This window comes from Pelophylax lessonae (genome assembly GCF_965119305.1).
Source record: "Pelophylax lessonae genome assembly, chromosome: 3".
Taxonomy (NCBI): Eukaryota; Metazoa; Chordata; class Amphibia; order Anura; family Ranidae; genus Pelophylax; species Pelophylax lessonae.
The window spans coordinates 119,932,935-119,957,017 of NC_138770.1; the positions used below are offsets into that span (position 1 = coordinate 119,932,935).

The 24,083-nt window shown below is 42.2% G+C and overlaps 1 protein-coding gene across 1 annotated transcript in view; it reads right to left on the minus strand.

Moving 5' to 3' along the window:
- The window catches only part of KLHL29 (kelch like family member 29), a 1,145,580-nt gene that overhangs the window by 459,102 nt on the left and 662,395 nt on the right, over nucleotides 1-24,083 (minus strand). The window contains exons 4-5 of the mRNA XM_082249639.1: nucleotides 21,771-21,918; nucleotides 8,214-8,762 (exon numbers count right to left, since the gene is read on the minus strand). Of these exons, the coding sequence (XP_082105765.1) occupies nucleotides 8,214-8,762; nucleotides 21,771-21,918 (697 nt within the window). The remainder of the gene's footprint in view (nucleotides 1-8,213; nucleotides 8,763-21,770; nucleotides 21,919-24,083) is intronic.

The following is a 24,083-nucleotide window of genomic DNA, read 5'->3' on the forward strand; positions in this document are numbered from 1 at the left end:
AGAGCTGTGTAAATCTCAGGACTCGATGAAGAAAAATGCAAATCCTTGGCAGGTAAACAGCTTTCAAATGTATTTAAAGTAGAAGTCCAGGTTAGTACTAACTAAGCCTAAAACTGCTCCCCTACTCATTCTAACACCCATACTTACTACCCAGTGAAGGAAGATGCATATACTTATCTATATCATATACTTATCTATTCTCAGTGCACTCTGGTCTGGTCACATGATTGGCTCCCAACAGCTGGCTTCAGGGGAGAGGAGGGACAGCCTCTCATAAAAAGCTTATGGCTGAAGTTAGTGCCCAGGCATTTCATCCGTTGACAGCCGTTGACAATGCTCTGTCCCCTCCCCTGTAGCCAGCTGCTGGGGGGATCATGTGACTGGACCGGAGCACCCTCAGAATGGATAAATATAAGCATCTTCCTTTTACAGGGTAGTTCGTGTAGGAGTTAGAGGGGAGGTGGGAGCAGGTTTAAGCTTAGTTAGTACTAATGCTGTGTTCCACTTAAATCTGTATTTAGTAGTTTGCCCAAATTTCAGCTTTAATACATAGTTTTCTTTAAAACTGGATCCATAGATTGGCAAATAATGGGAAAACTAACGTGGAATTGGAAATCCCCTGATTTCGCTTCCCAAAAGAAATGGCTACAGAGCATGGGTGAAACTCTCAGGTTGGAGAAGTACATCCATCAGCATAGGGGATGCCCCCATAAACATGATAATCTTAGGGGCCCATGGTTAGATACCCCAAGTATGAGCCTGCTTGACCTTGTCAAAGACAAGCTCCTAGTAGGTTAATGTGTACTCCTTTGGTTGCTGGTCTTAGATGTGCACTCAGATACCTAGGTATAGTGCTATACAGTAAACCCCCGCTCCATCGCGGTTCAGTTTTTGCGGTCCCGGTATATTGCGTTTTTTTTTGTAATGTTATTTTACTATATAAATCATTAGAAATGAAATATTTTTGTGTTTTCCATAGCTCTTGCTATGTCTCTCAGTATCTTTTATGTGTTTAAATGAGTTTCTATTGTTTTAAAAGTGTGTTTAACTACCTCAATACTGGGCACTTAAACCCCCTTCCTTCCCAGACCAATTTTCAGCTTTTAGCGCTGTTGCAATTTGAATGACAATTGCCCGGTCATGCAACACTGTACCTAAACCAAATTTGTGTCATTTTCCCCACAAATAGAGCTTTCTTTTGGTGGTATTTGATCACCGCCAGGTTTTTTCTTTTTTGGTGCACAAATAAAAAAAGACTGAAAAGTTTGAAAAAAAAAAAAAAGTTTTTTTGTTTAGGTTATAAAATTTTGTAAATAGATATGTTTTTTCCTGCACTGATGAGCACTGATGATGCCGCACTGACAGGCACTGATGAGGAGACACTGATGGGGTGTCACTGATGGGGTGGCACTGATGGGGTGGCACTGATATGCAGCACTGATGGGCACTGATAGGTAGCACTGATATGCAGCACTGATGGGCACTGATATGTGGCACTGATAGATAGCACTGATATGCAGCATTGGTGGGCACTGATAGGCAGCGCTGATGGGCACTGATAGGCAGCACTGATGGGCACTGATTGGCGGCACTGATGGGCACTGATAGGTGGCACTGTTGGGCGGCAATGATCGGCACTGATGGGGGGCACTGATCGGCACTGATGGGGGGCACTGATGGGCACTGATAGGCGGCACTGGTGGGCAGTAATGGGCACTGGTGGGCGGCACTGATAGATGGCAATAACGGCACTGGTAAGCAGCACTGATAGATGGCATTGGTGGGCAACACTGATAGGGAGGGCACTGGGGGGCTCTCTGAGCCCTGCTTGCCATCCCTGGTGGCCATGGTGGGCATCCCTGGTGGTCATGGGTGGGCATCCCTGGTGGCTTAGTGGCACCCCTCCCCCCCCAAGGCTGTACTGGTAATCAATCATCTGATTACCAGCACAGACCCCCCCTGTGATCAGTGAGTAATTAGAAATACTCACTGATCACCCCAGCAGCAGCACCGATCCTCTTCTCTTCTCCTCACTGACAGGATCTGTCAGGAGGAGAAGAGATCGAAGCCGTTACAACGGCTCTATTGACATTACATGACGGCTGTGATTGGACACAGCCGTCATGTGATCAGGAGGGCCAATCACAGGGCCCTCCTGCCGAATGATGTTGCTCTGTGTCCGAGGGACACAGGCACATCGAGATCGCGCCGCTGCGCGTGCCCGCGGCGGCGCGATCTCTCTCCTTCTGAAGGACGTTCCGGAACGTCCATTCAGAAGGACGAGACTCCCACCCGGCCGTATATTTACAATGGCCCGGGTGGGAGGTGGTTAAAGACCTTAAAATGCTTCTACACGTACAGTGACAGTAAAATAAACATGCCTACAATGCATTTTAATAGGGTTTTTCTATTTCACAGATTTTCACTTTTCGCGGCTGGGTCCGGAACGTAACCCCCGCAATCGAGGGGGGTTTACTGTATCTGCAAACTGTCTTTTGCCAATTGTGTGGTTTGCAAAATATATGCTCGTTTTTTTCCATTTTCTTTTTTTTTTTTTTGTGTGTTCTTATTTGGTTGTGCCCAGTTTGTATCACTGACTAAATCTATCATTGTACACGACACAGTTGGTAACTTTTACGATTGGGAATATGTTGCGGGAATTGCTGTATGTAAACTCTTTTTTTTTTCAATAAAACTTCTCTTGATTTAAAAAAAGATAAAATAAAGGAAAGACTAAGCATAAATCTACTATCTAGTTCCCCATACATGGGTACATATCTGGGAAAAATAAATCCATTTTCTAGCAGACAAGAGCAATGATAGGCAAGCCAAGGGGGCAACCACACCAAACATACAAGACAATTAACCAAACTAGAAGAATTTAATTCCAACAGGCTTGGCCCACATACAATGAAATGATAATCAAACAATATCAAGGCCTGCAGAATGCATTAAATGAAACCGTCACCCAGATGAGGAGACAACATGACCTGTTACAAATGGAAAATTTCAGAAAATTCTCATATTCTTGTGGATCAAGCAGAGGTTAATAAGGAACACACAGTACATTTTCACATGCAAATTAAAATTTCTCCCTTTGGAACGCACGGCGTATCTGTAATTAAAAAACAAATACAGAATTTTAAATCAATGCACTAACGAACTCCAAAAGTATATTTTCTGTTCTTTAGCTGATAGGCCCGGGCTGCCCCTTCTTGCTGGACATCGTACAAAAACTGCTTGTGAACTTTGGCAAGACTTGTGTGTTAAGCCAGACAACAAATTTTAGAGTCTTAGGAATTTAATGAGATGGAACCTCCAGCCTTTTACAAAAGATCTGGTTTTAATTGAGGACTTTGGAAGATATGCAGGAAGACAGTGGGAAAAGCAGTCTCAGTATCACTGAGCTGTCAAGAGCTTACTATAATATTACCTGTTTATGACCAAGGCTGGGCCAAAAGGCATTGTAAGACAATTGGATTGCGCATGCACATCTGATCAGTCTCTGTCTTTAGACAGCCTTAAGTAGATCCCTGCACAACGTGTGTTGGCACAGCTACTTGTAATCTCAAACAGAAGCATGTGTTATAGAATGACATCATAGGAGCACCATTAGGAGGCTGTTTTCAATCTATACCAAGATGTTCCTGAACAATAACTCATATTAATTGATCACCATATTTCATTGTGAAAAAAGATACATATTAAAAAAGATTGAAAACTATTTTGAAATGATCTTAAAGGCATAATTAGCCTTCCTACCTGCGCCTTGTCTTTTTTCACCTGCATTGATCATATATTTTTATGGTGTCATTTGTTGTCTGGTGTCATTATACGCACAGCCTATAATAGGGAAATCTTCACATTTTGGTATCAACAGTTTGTGTTTACACATGTGCCATGTAACATGGCACTGCACAGGTTAATGCATGATCTTTGTCTGTAGTCAAAGAACTGACACTTTCTGTGAAGGAACTATATATCCCACAATCCATCAGCCTTTCAGTGTAGTGTTTAGCAGGTGAAAAATGTGTAATTAGATCTAATAATTAGAGTAACTAGAATGTCATAATCCATCAAATTCACCTTTTTACTTCTGCCAAATAAAAATGATACTGAAATAAAACAAGGAAAGTGTTTCTTATCTTCCTGGTCAGAGGCAAACTATTTGCATTCCAATGACAGCACAATTTTAAGAGCAGACCATCAACTTCTTTAATCCCTATTGATAATTTCTGCTTCCCCCTCTCCTGTTGCACAATCGCACATTAAACTATTTTTTTTGCCTAAAATACTTTGTTTGTGAGACTATGATTCACTTCCAGCTTTCCTTCCTAGGAAAGAATAATGTCCCTCCTCCTGCCCAAAGCCTAAGGGGGTACTAACATCATGCATCCCAGGGGACTACAGGGCAATCCCCAGCAAATTGTACACACGCAGCTGCACATCATTGGGGAGGTGGCTGCAAGAACTCAGAAGAAACAGCCAGCCTCCTAATGAGGTAGGAAGAGAAGATAGCAACATGGGACTAGGTGCAAAGACAATGCTGGATTTACTGGGCGCATGAGCATGCTTTTGAGGACAACCCAGTGTTCAAGGTAATAGGATAAGGGAAAAAATGTAAAAGGGGTGAGTGAAGTTGCTGTTTAAGGTACTGCTGTTTTGCTACACAAGCCTCAAGACCCACTTTCTAGTCCCTTAGGCCCCTTTCACACAGGTGCCCTTGTGAAGCATGATCCACTTGCTCAGTGGGGGATCTCTCCACTGATCCCCATTGAGTAGGCGGATGACAGGTCTGTGTCCACTCCACTATGGAGAGCGTATATGGATACAGCCCACTCTAGTTTATGGGGCAATCGGATGGAAATGCACCATCTGTCTGTTTCTATCCCATGCCATCTGATTCGATCCGCCAGATGGGTGGGAATAGGTCCCCCATCCATCTGTTTTTGCCAGACAAGATCAGATCGGATGGCAGTGGGTGTCAGCGGATATGTGAATAATATGTGTTAGCTCCATAGAATAGACTTGAGGGTACGATCAGGTCCGCCTGAAAAGCTGACAGGCAGACCTGATCGGATCAACCGTGTGAAAAGGACCTTAAGCTAATCCTATTTAGAACCCTTCCTACACAAACACACACTTAGATGTTACTTCGTCTCAGTGGTGGTCTTCTGTAGTATATATGTTTCCGGCAAAGTATGGACAGACGGCATTCTAAAGAAAGCTGAGGAATTATGTAGAATATGTGATATTTTTTTTGGCAAAGTATAAAATGTCTGTGTGATTTTCATTTTGTTATATACAGTACTTTACCTAGGAATTGTATAGAATATCTAGGCATTACGCAGAATGACAAGTACTCTTTGGGCTAAGTATGAAAAGAGAGTCATGAAAACATGAAATGTTGCTGGTGTGGCCCGCAATGAATTTGAGTATGATACTCCTGCTATACAACATGACAATAAAAATGTCAGTTTTTCGAGTAATTTATGCTTTGCCAGTTTGCCTTCTAGCATTGCATAGAATGCCTAGGACATTTATTTATTTTATTTTATACTTTGCAGGCATGGACAATGCTGGAGCAGATTTCTTCATTGAGTTTGTAAATACTGCAGGAGGTTATTGTCCCCACGACGAGGAAAATAGGCACCTGGGTGGGGAGAATTAAGGGCCACACGAAAAGAAGATGGAAAGAAAAATTTTGTATGCGGAACGATCGGCCTTGTATCTGATCGTTAGTACTGTGCCTTCAATAGCCGATTCCGACTTTTCGGACAGCAAAACTTGAAAGTGAAGGCTAGAAAATGTTTATCGTAAGTGAACACAACACCCGATTTTGGTTTAGCTAGTACAGTTTTCGTTCGAAAAAAAAATCATTAGAGCAAAACTAGGCATACTCAGAAATGAAAGAAGAAATTACAAAACAATTCAACACATTACATCACTTCTGAAGTTTTATTCTGTCATATGAGAATTTTTGTAAGTTGAGTAACCTCCAAATTTTCGATATGAGAATGCATGCAAAAACGAAAAAATGGATGATTATTTGTCCAATAATCTCATTGTGCATACCAGGCTTGAGTTTAGGGAGAGAATATAGTCCTGGCCAAGTTCCCATTCCCTAACAGATACAAGGGCTTCTAATATTGTCAGCTTGGTAGGAAGATCTGGATGGAATTTGAAATCCAACTTTAGCTGTAATCTTTTTTTAATTTTCGAGAGCTGAAACCTCTGTTTCTGGGTCTGCCTGTTGCTGTCTGTGTCCTAATTTGAAAAGGTTTTTCCCCCAAAGATACAGACATCAGTCAGAACAACTTTTTTGGTATCATGGAGAAGGGTTAAAACCTCCAGGCCCAAATTTCACTGGGGAGATATTTTATCTCAAGGACGCCCTGTTTGTCAGTCTACTAGGACAAGATATAAAGGGAAATGTTCCTAATTTAACTTTTTAATACCTTTAAATGCCCCTCCCCTTCTTACTTACCCATTCCTTCTCCTCCTCTTTGCAGGAGATCTCCATTAATTCCTATGGAGAGGCCATTTTTGTGCCCAAATGGCACGCTCTATAGGAAAAGTGAAGACCAGCCAGTAGACATCTGCAGCGAAAGTCTCAAGGAACTGGAACAGGAAAATATAAGACCTGGGGCGATTGGTTGGAAAACTGATTACTGGGGTGGAAATGGCAGTCAATTTCATACCCTCTATGATATTGACTGCAATTTCATAAAGAGTGCCTGGACAATAATATTTGTTGTTGGTTGGAGAAACCATTATGCAGCTGGATTGAACTGGTCTGAATTGCTGTGGGTCCCATTATCAATACATGGTCTACCATGGCTATAATCACATCCAAGCTAAAGTCCAGCCAGATATAAAAGGCACAAATGAACAAAGCTCTGTACTCAATTATTATACATCATTGCATTTTTTTCTGAATTTGCCTTGGTATCAGCCTCTTGGAAACAGCACAAATAGCCAATCAGGTGTGCTGCAATGCAAGAAGTATGCTGATAGGAAAAAAAGGGTAGAGTGACAGAAAGATGAGCTCATCAGATTACTGCTTCTTCTTTCACTGTCCAGTCACAGGGTGGGGAGTGAAAGGGAAACTGCAACAGAAAAAGGTCAGGTTTTCTCCCCTGCCGGGCAGGACTGGAAAACATCTTAGAGCTGGATGAACAGAAATACAAATTCTTTGACAGGTAAAAAAAAAAAAAAGCTCTCATATACTGTATACAGTATTTCTGGAGTTCAGCTTTAATTCTTATTTTGTCTGCAACAGTATTTTTGCTCAAGTCCATAAAATTCACTGCTGTACTCTGCCTCTGCATACCAACCAAACATCTAGTTGATCTTGGTGACATCTGTTTGCTCTATGAATTGTATTGGCTGACTGCAATGGAGTAGTAAATACACAGAACCCCACCGAGGAGCTGTAACAGGCAACTCTCACCAGGATCACCATGCGGTGAGAATAAAAACTTGATCTATGTTCCATGACAGTGTATATTTCCATTAGTTGGCTTAATGCATCACCCGCAGCGTTAGGGGGGTGATAAATCAGGGGCAAGATGAGGAAAGATGAGGCCCTCGTTACTGTAAATTTAATTCCACCAGAAAGCCTGAGTCATGTGAAAAAGAGGCTTTTGTATTATGCATTTGGACTGTTGACTCGTTAGCGCAGCGGCGAGTCCCCGGCCCTTGTTTCACAGCTTGTTCTGGAAAAGGCACGTTTGACAATCATGCATTATTGAAAAAGTCAGGGGTTTGGGGACGCTAAGAATTGTTCGAGTTAAAAAAAAAAAAAAAAAGACCCTTGCTTTTCAAAGTGCAAACTGATGCATTTCAGTGGGATGCTGGGAGTGAGGGCATGTCAAACCTAGTTCTAAAAAATCAGACTTTAGGAATTCAAGCCATTCTGGCGGGCTCAGTAGGTGTCAGTTGGTATGAAGAAAGAATGTGTGTTTTGTTTTAGTCTGGAGAATTGGCTTCGTTTTTTTTTTGTTCATATTTAATTCATAAATGCTTCTGCAGGGCACAGGAGAGGAAAATGATGCAGGACTCGTAGCACAAAGACTTCTAGGATAAAAGATCTGTTTTCATGACCTTCGGCTGAGCCCATAACTTGGTGTCAATTGTTTATCACAGGGTGTTCAACTAGCATTACATCAATAAGAAAGAAACAGAAAAAGAATGAAGCCGGCAAAGCTTACCTTTAGGATACCAAGGATCCGTGAATTCATACTTTCCCATGCCGATTGTCCTTAGCATTTGAACTCCATTCGGGTTGTCAGGGGTTATGGTTTGATTGTGTGTAATCTGGGGGCCAGTTTGGCCATTCGTGGCCGGAACGCTGTTGGGTAGTGCCGCAGAAGGCAGCGCAGGTGGCGGAGGAGGAAGGATGGGGCAAGTCATGTGACCATTGCCAATAGCAGCATGACCGGGATGAGGAACCTGACCGACTCCGGTCAAAGAGGACATAGCCATGGGCTGACTGTGCCTGTACATGGACTGGCTCTGTAAATTGACCACCATGTTGCTCAGAGGTTGTGCGGGCTGCTGGTGCTGTTGCAGTTGGTAATGTGCGGTCATTAGCGGAAGTTGAGGGGCAACATGAGGAGGGATAGTGGGAGTCACCCCTATGATGGGAGCCTGGACACTGGCTGCTTGGCTGTATATAGGTGGCTGAGTCATTCCATATGTATGGGCTATCAGGGATCCCTGGGTGCCCGCAGAGACCGTTGTCACCCATGGTGGAGTGGCTGAAAAAAGAAGTATAATAAGTGTTATTATGGAAAATTTTTGCAAGGTTCTACAATTCACAATTTTCTGGTAAGCAGAATTGCCATGTGAAATCTGAAAATATCTCATTAATACTGCAAATGAACAAGCTGAGTTGTCCTATATATTTACTGCCAATCAAAACCAATTCAATCAAACACCACTGTTCACAGAAACCAGACAGCAATAAATTCCCAAAAAAGGTTCTAACCCTTTCTTGGTCAATCCAAAATTAGAATAAAAAGTTTTGACTGGAGCTAGGCTTTTATACAGGCCTACATGAAAAAATTCCAAATGCACTCAATAACTGGAAATTCAGTCATTTTAAAGGCACCCAAATAGGTTATTGCCTTAAATGCTTTTGTCAATCAAACCTGCATAAAGAAGCAAACATATTACTGATTGCAGAAATGGATGTGAAATAAACATAGTGAACGTGTATATTCCTCATTTAAATCTTAACTAACAAGCGGTGCATTTGAAAGGCTGAACATTTTACTTCAGCTCTGTCAACTGTATACCGAAATGACTACCCACTGTGCCATGATTTACACATTAAAAGCAACACTGACACTCATGGTTTCTCTAAACCCGCGTCTGTTACCTGGAAGAAAGCTGAGACTTCACTACCAGTCCCTGTATACCGCCTTGCCACAACCTGTCATAATGCTAAAAAAATATGTTTGTGCTATACACTACTTTAAATTAATAGCCACCTAGAATGTAAAATGCTGTATGTGGTATATTTTTTATATATTTTTTTTTTTGACAGACTATAATAAGAAACTGCCTTGTTATTTAGTCTAGCACATCTGAAATATTGCATATGGTTATTTGTCCCTTCATTGGCAACAGTGGACCTCTGTTTCTTTGGAGTTTTTTTCAGGGTCATTTTTTTTATCAAAGTCTGTTGTTTATAAAGCTCAATAGCTTCTTCTCAAATTTGCACATGCAAGATAGTGATTTAGAGCAGTCACTCCTTGTATCTTCCCCTTTTTCCATACACTACTGTCTGATAGTTCCTGTTAAGGACAAACTGAGGCAAACAATCAAACAACTGCTGCTCTCTCTTTTTAGACAACCCCTAGTACACAGAAGAGCCTTTCTTTTGAGGGCATCCCGCATTAAAATAACTAAAAGGAGAACAATATTTACAGTGGATATAAAAAGTCTACACACACCTGTAAAAATGAGACAAAGATAAATAATTTCCGATTTTTTTCCACCTTTAATGTGACGTATAAACTAAAATTTTTTAGGCGGAGGACGTGTGACTCGAAAACTGCACCACAAATTCTGTGGGGTGCTTTTGAGGCATTTTTGAGGTCTCTCCCATATATTTCAATGGGGAGGAGCGTTTTTGGTGCATATTTTTTTTAGCTCCCCAAACATGCTCCAAACAGGATTTCTTTTTCACCGCACCGCAAGCGGCTGTCCCAGTGTGAAAGCATTCATTGATTTTAAAGGGAAGTGTTTTTAATTGAGCTTTTCGGGCACTTTTTTTTAACGCAAAAGCACTTGAAACGCGCCTCAGTGTGAAAGGGGCCTAAAGATGAGCCAATGACAAAAGGTTCCTGAATACCACCCTTTATCAATTTTATGTCATATATTTTGCTTTTCTGGGTACAAGCCCAGTGCACTTTACACAATGGACTTACTGCCTGCCCAATAAGCAGATTTATAATTAGCATACAGCTACATAGGAAGTATGCAAGCTGGGATCATTCTGGGTTATTGTGGATCAATTGTCACAGGGAGATTACTTTGTGCTTTCACACCAAATAAATTGGGCACTAAACGAGTAAAAGAAAATCCATGCAAGCTAGTCAGCATTAAACAAAGCTGTTTATAACCCTGACTTTCAATGGAAAATAAAATGAATGCAGGAATTTACAGAAATGAAAAATGTTATGGCTGGGCCAGCATCATAAAGAATTATCTCAAATAAGGGACCTGACTGTCATTCTCCCATCGAGGACTGGAGCAATTTTTTCATTTGCGTTATTGATCTATCAATTTGACAGTAATGTCATTACATATCATACCAAAATAATACTCAAAACTTTTTTTAGGACAAATTTTTTTAGGTGATATTGTACATCAAAAAGTATTGTTATTTCCTATGCAATCTATATGTACAAAACATAACAAAAATGTAAAATATGTTTTTGTTCAAATTTGATGAGTAATAGTTTGAAAATAGCTAGTGTTACTGCAAATAAAAAGTGTAAATTTTATTCTATAATTTATAATTAAAAAAAAAAAATAGTGAATACCAGAATTATAGGTTTTAATTTTGTTTGTGTTGGCTACACTGACAAAAAACAAAAATGAAAAATGAAGTTGCTATTATCTTTTTTTTTTTTTTTTTTTGGTTTATGATCTCTCTAGGCTGTATAGTTCAGTAAAAAAAAATTCCAAGAAGCGCTCTCCACTGATCCGAATAGAATGTTGCTGGCTCTGTAACGGCCGGATGTGCCATTTGCAGCTCCAAGGGGCCTGGCTGCTTCCTTGGGGAGTTGGAATACACATTTCATTGAATACAAAGATTGCTGGTGCTGTATACATTACTATTGCACTTTATTACACACCTTGCACTCTTGCCATCATATGTAATTCCCCAGGTCACACTGTTATTTTATTTATAGGAGGTCACTGGAGTATTGAAGGTTTATAGGTTCATGCAAAACACATAGACTTTTTGGATATCCCTTGTGCCTGGAGTAACACCATTTATCAAATATGTTACCAAAATGGGGATGGCTATATGAAATTAGTGACCTCTTGTATATGCGGTTTTGATTTGATGGTGGTAAGTGTATGTACAGATTTTAATGATAAATAATATATTTTCTTACCAATAAATTATATATTTTTCTACATATTGCAATTTTGATTATTGCATATAACTTTACATGTGCTGACATAAAAAAATCCTTGAATTTTGTATTTTTTTTTTTAACTATGCAAATGTTGTGGGGTGGACAGCCTGGTAATCTTAATTGTTCAAGTTCCCACTCATCTTAATACTTTACTTGTCTCTAAATCGTATTCCATTGTATTACAAGTTCTGTTCGTTAGCAGTTAGCACCATTTATGGTCGGTAAATTAAATGATGGTTGGAAACCTGTGTATGAAAAGGTCGGTGTGGTGTGCCAGAACCGACGGAAGGGGTAGGCCTGTAAATAAAGAGGGCCCCCCGGAGTTTAGAATGCCAAGAAAAAGAGTGAAGGTGGGTGGGGTGACAGCTGATGCGGCAGGCCGGTGTAGGGAGGAGCCGCGCTATAAAAGCCCGCTAGCTCCTCCCACAAATACAGGCCTGCGGCCTAACACTTGTGGTCGGTAAATTAAATGATGGTTGGAAACCTGTGTATGAAAAGGTCGGTGTGGTGTGCCAGAACCGACGTAAGGGGTAGGCCTGTAAATAAAGAGGGCAAAAGAGATGCAGAAGTACACACTTTATTAATATACAAATTAAGACACAAGACTCCTGAAAGCCAATCTCAACTCTCTTTCCGGGTGTGGGATGTATGTTTGAAAGGCATCTGATTCCCACCGACCAAGCCTCTTAATAATGTGACCCGATGTGTTGATACCGGAGGCAGCCGACGCTGCACCTATCCTGAAGGAGTGACCTGAATGTGAAGAGGGGTCCCAACCCAGTTTGATACACAGAGTGCGGACGTAAAACATGAACTTAGGTGTGGTAAGGGGATTACCAAGCAGGGTGAACAATGGTGAGCGGCTGGGAGAGTTCTTGGTCTGGGCCAAGTATATGTCCAGGACCTTGACAGGGCACCAATTATTCCCAGTTGGGTAGAAGGGAACGGTCAAAGGGTGCCCTATCTGTCTGGTCTTTGACCACCGAAGTGTCAGTATATAATGATGCCCTAATTTCACCAAATCCTCTTTGAGGAGGCATGAGCGACTCTCCGTTTGTGTAGCCACAGTGAACTCCCCGGGTCTGAGGAAACCGTAAAAGGCCAGGTACATGGTGGCTTTAATGACTGAGTTGGTGTGGGGTTCAAAAGGTACTGTGTCCAACATGTCAGATAAAACCCAGAATTTTTCCCCATCTATGGGCAAACGCCTGACCAAGGAGTGACGATCCACTTTACTGATACCCTTTAATATGTTCTTAACCGGGTAAGCCTTGAGAAAAGGAGACAGGTTCTGCAAGTACGTCAAGACGTGGTATTGTACGCCAGACAGGTAAAGTTTGATCGTACTGACAGATAGATTGAGCTGAAGGTGGCAAAAAGCCGCGAAAGCGACCATCGTCTGGACTGAGTGGTCGTGAATGTCGAAATCTGCTGCGAACCTTCGGAAAATGGTCATAGCTCTGTCGTAGGCCCTCCTGGTGTTAGTAGACAAGGCCATCCGGGCCAATTCATGACTATGCTCCAAAATCCAGGCTAGTCCAGGACTAGCTAGTTGAACTCGGGGGTCCGTGTGGAGCATCTGTCGGCAGTCAGGTGGAGGTTGAAGAACACCTGCAATTTAGAACGGGAAAAAGCGTCAGCAGCAGAGTTGGAGTGGCCTGGAATGTGCTCGCAGAAAAGGAAAAACTGAAAGGAGGCTGCCAACAACGTCAGCCTGCGAACTAGCCTCATAATAGTCAGAGATGATGACCGGCCCTTGTTGATGATGTCGCAGGCTGCCCTGTTGTCACTGAAACATTTAACGGCCATCCCTGACCAGCATCTACCCCAAGTGAAAGCCGCCGCCACTATCGGATAAATTTCAAATAGAGCTGAGGTTTCGCTGAAAGCAGGTAACAAAAGTGACTCGGCTGGCCAACAATCCCTAAACCAAGAGTTCCTATAGATGGCTGCGAACCCAGAGTTAGCGGCTGCGTCTGTCCAGAAAACAAGGGATTGGGTGGAAATAGGCGGAATGAACATAGATATGCCATTCCAATGCTCAAGGAATTCCACCCACATAGCCAAGTCATTCCAAGTGAGCAACAACACCCTCCGGGAGACCTGGCAGTAAGCACAGTAACCGGGAAATAAAGGATCTACCCTGGGGAATGATGCGCATAGCGAAATTCAAGGACCCTATTAAAGATTGAAGATCCTTCCGCGAGAAGGTCCCCAACTCCAGGAACTTGCCTACAACCTCGCGAATGCGCTTGAGCTTGTCCTCGGGAAGGCTGGATTGCATGGAGACAGAATCCAGGGTGATGCCCAAAAAGTCTAACCTGGTGACGGGACCAATCGTTTTGACTGGTGACAGGGGGACCCCCAGGGCAGAAAACAAGGCCATGGTGCTCTTTAAACTGATGGGGCTACAGTTGCTACGTTCAACCAATAAAAAGTCGTCCAAGTAGTGTAATGCCGTGGGGCACCTGGCGATGTTGGGAAGGAGCCAGCAGAGAGTTTCTGCAAAGGTGTAGAATATCCTTGGACTACTTTTAGACCCAAACGTGAGCCTAATGGCAAAGTAATATTCCCCCCTCCACTTCACACCGTGAACATGCCATAAAGAGGGGTGAATGGGCAACAGCTTGAAGGCGTTGGATATATCTGTTTTACTGAGCCAAGCAGCCCTACCTGCCCCCAAAATGGCTTGAATAGCATTATTCACGGTGGTGTAGTGGAGAGAGAACTCAGCAGATGGTATGAGGGAAGTCAGGCTAGGGTTAGCAGATGAATGAGGAGCAGACATATCAATGATCAAACGCTTTTTATTAGAATATTTGCTGATGGCAATACCAATTGGGTTTGTGCGCCAGGAGGTGAAGGGAGGGGCGGGAAAGGGGCCTATCATGAACCCTTCCTGGACCTCCTTCCTGAGCAGAATATCCACCGACTGAGGATCATCCCTGGCAGACAGCAGGTTGGGACATTCCAGAGACCCTACAGGCAGCGACACTAACCCGGTGTGGAACCCTACCGAGAAACCATTAATCAAATATTCAACCAGATGTGGAGATGGGTGTGATTTCAAGTAAAAGGCCAGAACATCAATTTTTACCTCGGTTAGTCATTGCCTTGGATTCAACCTGGAAGGACACATGGATTTGGCATGGGCCCTAAAGCAAACCAATGTGCAAAACTGATAGAGACATACCCCAAGTGACATACAGCTGTAATCGCAGCAAAAGGTGGCGCTACAAAGTATTAACTTAAGGGGGCTGAATAATTTTGCACGCCCAATTTTTCAGTTTTTTATTTGTTAAAAAAGTTTGAAATATCCAATAAATTTCGTTCCACTTCATGATTGTGTCCCACTTGTTGTTGATTCTTCACAAAAAATTACAGTTTTATATCTTTATGTTTAAAGCCTGAAATGTGGCAAAAGGTTGCAAAGTTCAAGGGGGCCGAATACTTTCGCAAGGCACTGTATACACACAAGAATGAAGGGGATTTTACAACTTGCATACATAAGTGTATGTGAATGTCAGTTTCCTAAAATATATGTAAACCAAATAATAAAATCTCAATTAGGCCTAAGCATGTTCATAAAATGTCAAAAGTAATTTTTAATGTTTTTAAATCTGTATAAATAATATATAATTATTATTATATATTATTATTATAATATATATTATTATATATACTATATAACACCTGTTGACCCTGCCATGAAGGTCCTTGTTCAAGCATTTCCTGTAATAGGGTGACAACAATGTGACCCTGTTTTTCAAGTGAACACCTACTGTACATTGTCACTCTGTCACTCAGGCTTTCAATATAAACTGGAAGTGACCATTTTAACACGTATTATGTAGATATGGTCCACTGTTGTCACTGTCAGAAATTCTGCCCTGAGAAGTGCCAAGCACTTATCATCTATGTAGAGGGGAAATATGCTGCACAAAGGCTGGCCAAGCAGCACTAAGATGCAACAAAGGATAACAGCCCATTCAGACTGGCGCGATCCGACTTCGAGGGGCGACCTGTGAAGTCACGGTGCACAGCGTGCACCGCGACTTCGGCGCAACTTGCAGGGACTTCACATAATGGAAGTCAATGCAAGTCGCTCCGAGGTCGCCCCAAAGTAGTACAGGACCCTTTTTCTAAGTTGGAGCGACTTGTGTCGCTCCTATTAGAACGGGTCCTGTACTACTCAATGGCGAGCGACCGAGCGCGACTTGTCAGGCTGACAAGTCGCCTGACAAGTCGCGCTAGTCTGAATGGGGTCTAAGAAAAATTGTCAAAACAATGTTTTTGTTTTTTTTTAAAAAAAGGGCAACTGTTTATGAAACTCAGTGCTTTTGCGAAGTAAATTTATTCAGTTAGGGTTTACATCTAAATGAACAATCTAAAAAATTCTAATACTTAGAAGTTGAGTTACATATTTGTGGTGTGATTATATATATATTATATATCTTAGTTTTCAATTGTTACATTACATATTGCTCTATTTTTGGAGTCCGTCGGTATCTGATGCTTTAATTAGAAAAGGATCAAATGGTTGAACAGACACGTAAAAAGGACATTCTCAGAGCTGGTGAACACATCTTAAAGCACAACATAATAACATTAAGCCAGGTCTTTGCAGCGGGGATTTTGGAGTGCAATCACACACTGCACTGTGCTCATTACCCAGGATTGATGTTCTAGGACTCGGTGTGTTTTTTGAAATGCATAGCTCTGGAAATCCTTGTCAGGAACAAGCAGTTTGGTCTATCTATAACGTCGGTGGGAGGGGATCCCACAGTTGTGCCAATCACAATCTCTATGTTTCTATTTCTGGGAAGGGGTCTTAGTGGCACTGAAAGAATGGGAGCACTCATTAATAATGCACCGATTATTTGAATTACTAGCCTATATAATTGTATAATTGTAAGCTGCCATTCTTCCTTGCTGCTGGTGAGCAAAGTTATGAAATTCTCATAGCTCTGCGTTGTAATATTGTATGGTTTAAGGTTTTATTACAAGTATATCCTGTACGTTTTTATATAGATATTAACTGTTAGTGGGCTGGAGGGCACAATAGGTCAAATGTCCTCCAGGGGGGTGGGGCCGGCTCCATCCTGCGTGGTCATATACTTCAGGTAGAGCTGCACGATTCTGAACAAAATGAGAATCACAATTTTTTTTCCTAGAATAAAGATCACGATTCTCTCATGATTCTCTGCGTAACATCATCTTTTACATTATACAAAAAGTGGGCTAACTTTACTGTTTCGTTTTTTTTATATTCATTAAAGTGTATTTTTTTTACCAAAAAACTGAGTTTCAAGGACTTCTGTGCAAATACAGTGTGACATAAAAGATTGCAACGATTGCTATTTTATTCTCTAGGGTCTCTGCTAAAAAAAAAAAATATATATATATATATATATATATATACATATATATATATATATATATATATAATATTTGGGGGTTCTAAGTAATTTTCTAGAAAAAAATACAGATTATAACTTGTAAGCAACAAATGTCAGAAAAATGCTTAGGCTTCATGTACACTGCTACTTGTAAACTACCGTTTTTGAGCAGTTGGGCGTTTTTTTCAGAAGTCCCTGAACCCACCTCTATGTTATCTTATCTGTCCATGTACACTGAGTCGTTTACAGTCATTCAGAGGCAGTTGAGTTCAGTGTCGTTTTTGGAAAGCAATTCTTTGCGTTCAGAATGTTCAGAACGTGTGCTTACCGGCATTTCAAACGTAAAAACGCGAACGAATGATTTTTTGACCTCTAAAAACAAAACTGAACGCAAACGCTGGCTAAACACCCGCTAAACGCCCGCTAAACGCGGCTGCAAACGAGACACAACGGACGGTTTAAACGTCCTTTAAATTCCAGCGTTCAAAGGACTTTTTACAACGTCCCGTGTACATGTAGCCTTAGTCTTTAAGAGGTTAAATTGCCCTCACTTACAGAGGGAAGTTAATTCCTTTGATCTAAAATAACTAAAATATATATTGTAAGGGTCCATTCACACTAGCGCGATTTGTCAGATGACTTGGTCGCCTGACAAGTCGCGGTCGGTCGCTCGCCATTGAATAGTACAGGACCTGTTCTAATAGGAGCGACACAAGTCGCTCCGACTTAGAAAAAGGGTCCTGTACTACTTTGGGGCAACCTGGAGGCGACTTGCATTGACTTCAATTATATGAGCTGTGCACCACGACTTCACAGGTTGCCCCACCAAGTCGTGTCGCCGCAGTCTGAACGGGGTCTTAGCCCCCGTTCACACTGAGGCGACCTGGTCGCCTGACAGGTCGCCATAGGTCGCCTTCTATAGAGAAGCTGCGGACCCGTTCTAATAGGAGCGACACAAGTCGCTCCGACTTAGAAAAAGGGTCCGGAGCTTCTGTGGGGGGACCAGGAGCGACCTGCATAGACTTCAATGTTATGAAGTCCGTGCCGGCCGCACCGAGGTCATGGGGCGAGCAGCGTGCCGCGACCTATGAGGTTGCCTCGGCAAGTCGGGTCGCTGCAATGTGAACGGGGCCTTAAACATTGTGTTTATAGTTATCTAGCAGCCCTAACAATGTTGATAAACATTTGCCTATGGCTCTTTTTTTTTTTTTTTTTTTTTTAATTAAAAGCTGTGAGTGAGCAGAGAACAGCTCTGTAAGAATCGAGGACATGCCATTTTAGGATCGTGAGGGGGGATGAATCGACAGTTGGGAACTATGGGGTGAGAACAATAATGCTAGGGCCATGATTCATCAGTAATGGTAAACTGATGAGTTGTGAAGTCTTTACATGTTTGGTATCCATTTACTTGGCGCAATCCCTTCTTTTATATTTTAGAAAAAAAATTGGGTATTATATTATGTGTTTGCCATAAAACTAATTTTAGTATACTTTTTCCTGAAAATGTACATTTGATAAACAGTTGGGGAAATGTTTTGTGACATTAAACATCTTTTTTTTTTATTCTACGAGGCCTCTGGTTCCAGAGGTTCCAGAAAATATATCATGATCTGGGGTTTTAAATAATTTTATAGCCAAAATGCATATTTTTCCATGTGTGCAATGAATGTAAAAATTGCTCCAATTGGGAACTGGTTAAGAACAGAAATAACAAAATGCCTTTATTGGTACATTTAACAGAACAAAAGTTAAGACATAATAGTAAATAGACACTCATTGGTAGACATTGGTATACTTTAAAGAATAAGAGACATTGTCCAGTCACCCAAAACCTGAGGTGCTCAAAAAGCAATGGTTTAGACATTGGGGTTCTCCCATTCCCCTTACTGAATCCCTTAACAGAGAGCACTGAGGCCACCTAACCAATAGAGGGGCTTGCTTTGTTGATGGTTTTTAAAAATATGACTATGTGAAAACTTGTTTTAGAAATGTCTAATTAAAGGCCAAATTTTTTATATGTTTTGGATAGAGTGGAGAGGGAAAAAACACCTATCAATTTTTATTGCTGTATGTGCCCCCGTTAGGGAGATTCACCCTTTCTATTTGTCCTTTTTACAATTAGCATTGAAAGGGAAAGTAAAAAGAAAATCCCAAATGTTGGGTTGTCTCAGGAATAGTATTAGAGGGGAAATCTTCCAATGGGACACTAGTTCTGGTGACCTGGGGGTCCCCACGGAATTCCCTTAATTTGCAGGCAATTCCTCTCACTTCCTGTTTGGCTATGGGAGAGGAAGTGAAGGGAAATATCCACAACGGGACATAGATGGCCTACAGTTCTACTGGAACTCCTGTTTGAAGTGGGAGAACATGATGGGAAGGTCAGCATATGGGAAAGGAGAAGGAGCTAAGTCGTTGGTTCTCAACCTCAGTCCTCAAGTACCTCCAACAGGTCATGATTTCAAAATTTCCTTCACCTTGTACATGTATTTTAAGGTTCGATTCACACCACTGCATGTTGCTTTTGAGCATTTCAGGCAGGCTCACGTGGAGGACTTAAGCTACAGGACGTTTCCCCTCTCTGGGTGTACTAGGACTACATGTAATGCCTGCCCGGGGAGGCCATTTGGCTGTCATGAGGTTAAGTCAATATACTCCTAGTGCCTCTGGGGATTTTTGATCCTATTACTTCATCAACTGAACAAGGAATATGTCACCTTAAGTTCAAGTATAAGACAGATGTCTTAATGGGATAATTACCAGCACATTTATTCATTTATATATTCACCACTAACTTGAACTGCCTCTGCCTGGCTCACCTCCTGCGCCTGCCCAATGAGCGTATGTCTGCCCTGTCTTTGTCTCAATGGGAATATTGGTCTGTCTGGTCTCTCTAGCCCTGAGGAAGCCTTGCTGCGAAACGCGTTGGCTTGCTGAGGACCCCTAGACCATGCTGTAATAAAGACCATTACTACTATTGGTATAGAAGTACCGGCACTCCCAGTAGGAGTATATATCTACATATATGCTTGTTTTTGTTGCTTTTATATGTATGTCTATGCATTTTTATCTATTTTTGGATTAATAAATTTGTTTCTTTTATCAAACTCAGTGTGACATAATTGTGATCGTCCTTTTCATATTGGCCATTAACCTCCCTGGCGGTATGATTATTTTGGATTTTAGGTGCTGAAAGCGGTACCATTATTTTGCATGTAATTCTTGTGAATGAGCAGCCCAAACCAACTGTATACATTTATTATATATATATAATGTATACAGTTGTTTTGGGCTGCTCATTCACAAGAATTATGTATATATATATATATATATATTTACATAAAAAGTACAGTAAAACTGCAGGAAAGGGCACTGGGGGGCAAACTAATGTGATTTGTTTTTTATTTTGAATGGTATCAGTGTGTTTGGTGTGTTTTTACATTTGAATTTGCCGCCGGTTCCACCCCCCTGCGAACGTCACGTCGCAGGAGACGGAAGCCGGGGCACGGAGACGATCAGGAGGAAGAACCGCTGCTAGACACCGCCGAGACACATCGCTGGATCTCGGTGACAAGGTAAGAAACCTCTTTTGCAGGATCCAGCGATGCTTCTGGCGGTACCCCGAGTATGGCTCGGGGTTACCGCTTTTGGCTCTGAAATTTAACCCCAAGCCACGCTCGGGAATACCACTAGGAAGGCTAAAACCCAACCTTTTTTCTCTGGTCTTTGCTTTTGAGCATTTCTGTAGTGCTTTTTGTTGTGCTTTCCATGTTTTTTTAACCATGATTTTGCAACGATTTTACTGTGATTTTCTATGATTTTACCGCGATTAGCGTTTTGCGTTTTTTTTTTTGTAAATGTGTTGTTGGGCAGATTTAAAAACGCAATGCAATACTTGTGTTTTGGATGCAGGTCCATTGAAGTCTATTACATGCAAAACGCTGCATTTTCCAAGAAAAAAATCCTCCGACCCTTTCCAAAAAATGCAGGGGCACAAAAATGCACTGATGTGAACGTGTTCCATAGGAACCCATGTTAAAAAAATGAAATGCATTCCTGCAAAAAGCAAAAAGCATGAAAAAAACGCATTAGTGTGAATCGAGCCTTAATTAATGTCAATGGTTTTCTAAAGAAAACTCACAGATTGTGGTCTGTTGGGGGTACTTAAGGAGTGAGGCTGGGAAACATTGAGTAAAGTGATCCTTTTTTATTTGCCCTATATGGACAAAGAAGGGTTTGATGTGAGTGTGAGATATAAGAGTTAGGCTTCTTTCACACGGTCCGCCTCCGCAGGCGGATCCGTGTTGCTCAGCGGGGATCGATCCGCGATCCCCGCTGAGCCGGGCGGATGACAGCTCCGTCTCCGCTTGCAGAGCGGAGAGGGAGGTGTCTCAGCCCCCGCTGCCCTCTATGGGGGATCGGATGAGAGCGGACCGCTTGTCCGCTCTCATCTGATCCGATCCGATCCGATTACTGAACGGATGGAAAAATAGGGTTTCCATCCATCCAGATTTCAGCACAGGATCGGATGCGGATGGCAGCGGGTGTCAGCGGAGGTGTCTCCGCTGACACCCGCTGCCCCATAGAGCTGCATGGAGGATCCGATCAGATCCACCTAAAAAACTGACAGGCGGATCTGATTGGACCGCCCGTGTGAAAGAGCCCATACACAGTATATTTAACTTGTAGCTTGAAAAGAGTGTCCACTCACCAGGATTTTCACCTTTCCTCATCTGCTTAGATGGTGGCTCTTCGGTATCCCATGGTGTGGACTGGTTGATTGGAGTTTGCCCCCACCTCACGCTGGTAGCCAGCAGCTGACCTTGTGTTTGTTTCTCGGCCTTGGAAAGCAGAGGGGTCTGAAAAGAAACAAAAAATTCAGTTATATTGATGGCAAAGGGCTGCATGCTTTTTTCTTATTAAAGGTGCAGTGTATTTCCAGGATGGACGCTGACTTACTATGGGTAAAGCAATGTTAGTGAATAGAGTGAAGCTGTGCTCATTTTGAATACCCAGTCATGTCCTAGGAAAGAATCCAATGTTTCCCCTCCGATATATTAATAGGGAACACAGGTTCAATTTATTTACTTACATTTTCTTGCAAGTTAAACATTATATTTGCCAGCTGAACAGTCCCTACTCCTTTAGTAAATCAACCCAACTGATGTGCATTGTGTGCAGTAAAGCGCAACCATTGTGTAATACTACAATGCAGGAAGCAAGGGCGAAGAATGTGCAGAAGAATGTGCAGATATGGCTGCCTCAGAGAAATAATATACAATACACCCAGAAAAATTATTAATTAGATATATGTATGTTCCGGAGCTCACTGGAGACATTATAAGAAGATAGAAAAACACAGTTAGAAACAATTTATTTAACCACTTCCCGACTGCTTACGTTATATTTACTGCGGCAGGCTGGCTTGTACAGGCAAAACTACATAGATCTACGTCACTCGCCTGGAAGGAGCTAGGTGGCGAGCGCGCGCTGCCGGCAGCACGCTTCCCCTCCACGATCATCAGTGGGGAAGCCGATGCGTGTGTCAGGCGGCTCCGATCGCCGCCTGATACCCTCGATCATTCCCCGCTGAGAGAGAAGGACGGTCGGCTTTTGTAAACACAGCTGACCGTCCTTCTCCCTGAAATGATCACAGAGCTCATGTGATCCTTCTATATAGGATCACATGTCTCTATGGTCATTTCAGAAGCCCCCCCCCCCCACAGTTAGACTCACTCCCCTAGGGTCACATTTAACCCCTTGATCATCTAAACTGTTAACCCCTTCCCTGCCAGTGTCATTATTACAGTAACAGTGCATATTTTTAGCACTGATTACTGTAGTAATGTCACTGGTACCCACAAAAGTGTCAAAAATGTCAGTTAGGTGTCCAATCTGTCTGCCGTAATGTCGCAGTCCCACTAAAAATCGCAGATCGTCGCCATTACTAAAAAGAATTTGTAAAAAAAAAAAAAAACAATAAAAATGACATAAGTCTTTCACGTAGTTAGTAGACAGGATAACTTTTGCGCAAACCAATCAAAATACGCTTATTGCGATTTTTTTTTTTTACCAAAAATATGTAGCAGAAAACAAATTAGCGTAAAATGTTAACATTTTTTTTTTTGGGGGGAATGTTATATAGCAGAAAGTGAAAAATATATATATTTTTTTCAAAATTGTCGCTATTTTTTTGTTTATAACGCAAAAAATAAAAATTGCACAGATGATCAAATACCAGCAAAAGAAAGCTCTATTTGTGGGAAAAAAAGGACATCAATTTTGTTTGGGTACAGCATCGCACGAACGCGCAATTGTCCGTTAAAATAACGCAGTGCCGAATCGCAAAATAGGGCCTGGTCATTAAGGGGGCAAATCCTTCCAGTCTTAAAGGGGTTAACAACAGATAGCTGCCATAACCCCAGTATTTTTTTCAACGGCGGGCGATTGGCTTTCAAATAAGGGTGGTCCCAGTGGCGGACTTGCCGTGAGGTCACCCTTACGGTGCGGCGGAAGAGGTGCCCCCCTCCTCCCGCCGCGTCCTGGCTGTTTTCCCCGCTTACCGGACCCCCCCGCAGCGGGGAAAACGATCCGGTTCCGGATCCCCTGAGACAGGAAGTAGAGTGAGGTCAAGATGGCCCGGAGCAACGTCAAACATTGTTGCCTAGCAACCGGTTTCAAGGGCCAATTTTTTTTCAATCCAAAGCACCTAGTGTGATTTCTAGCTTTTCTCTCTTCCCTCTGCTATCTGCATAAGTTACTTCTGAGCATTTATTCTGACTTCAAGCTATCCCGGGAGAGAGCCCCACCCCTTACAACACACAGCATGTTTCCCTATTTGACTGTGTCAAGGGGGTGTGTCTATTCCTCCCACACATTACACTCAGCTTTACTCTGTGCTGTGCAGAGTGACATCAGATCCCCACCCCCTTCCTCCTGAAGCTCAGAAATACTGTGTAAACTGTACATATTGAATGGCTGCAGAGGGGAGAATGCTGCAGATAAACAGGTGCAACGTATGTAG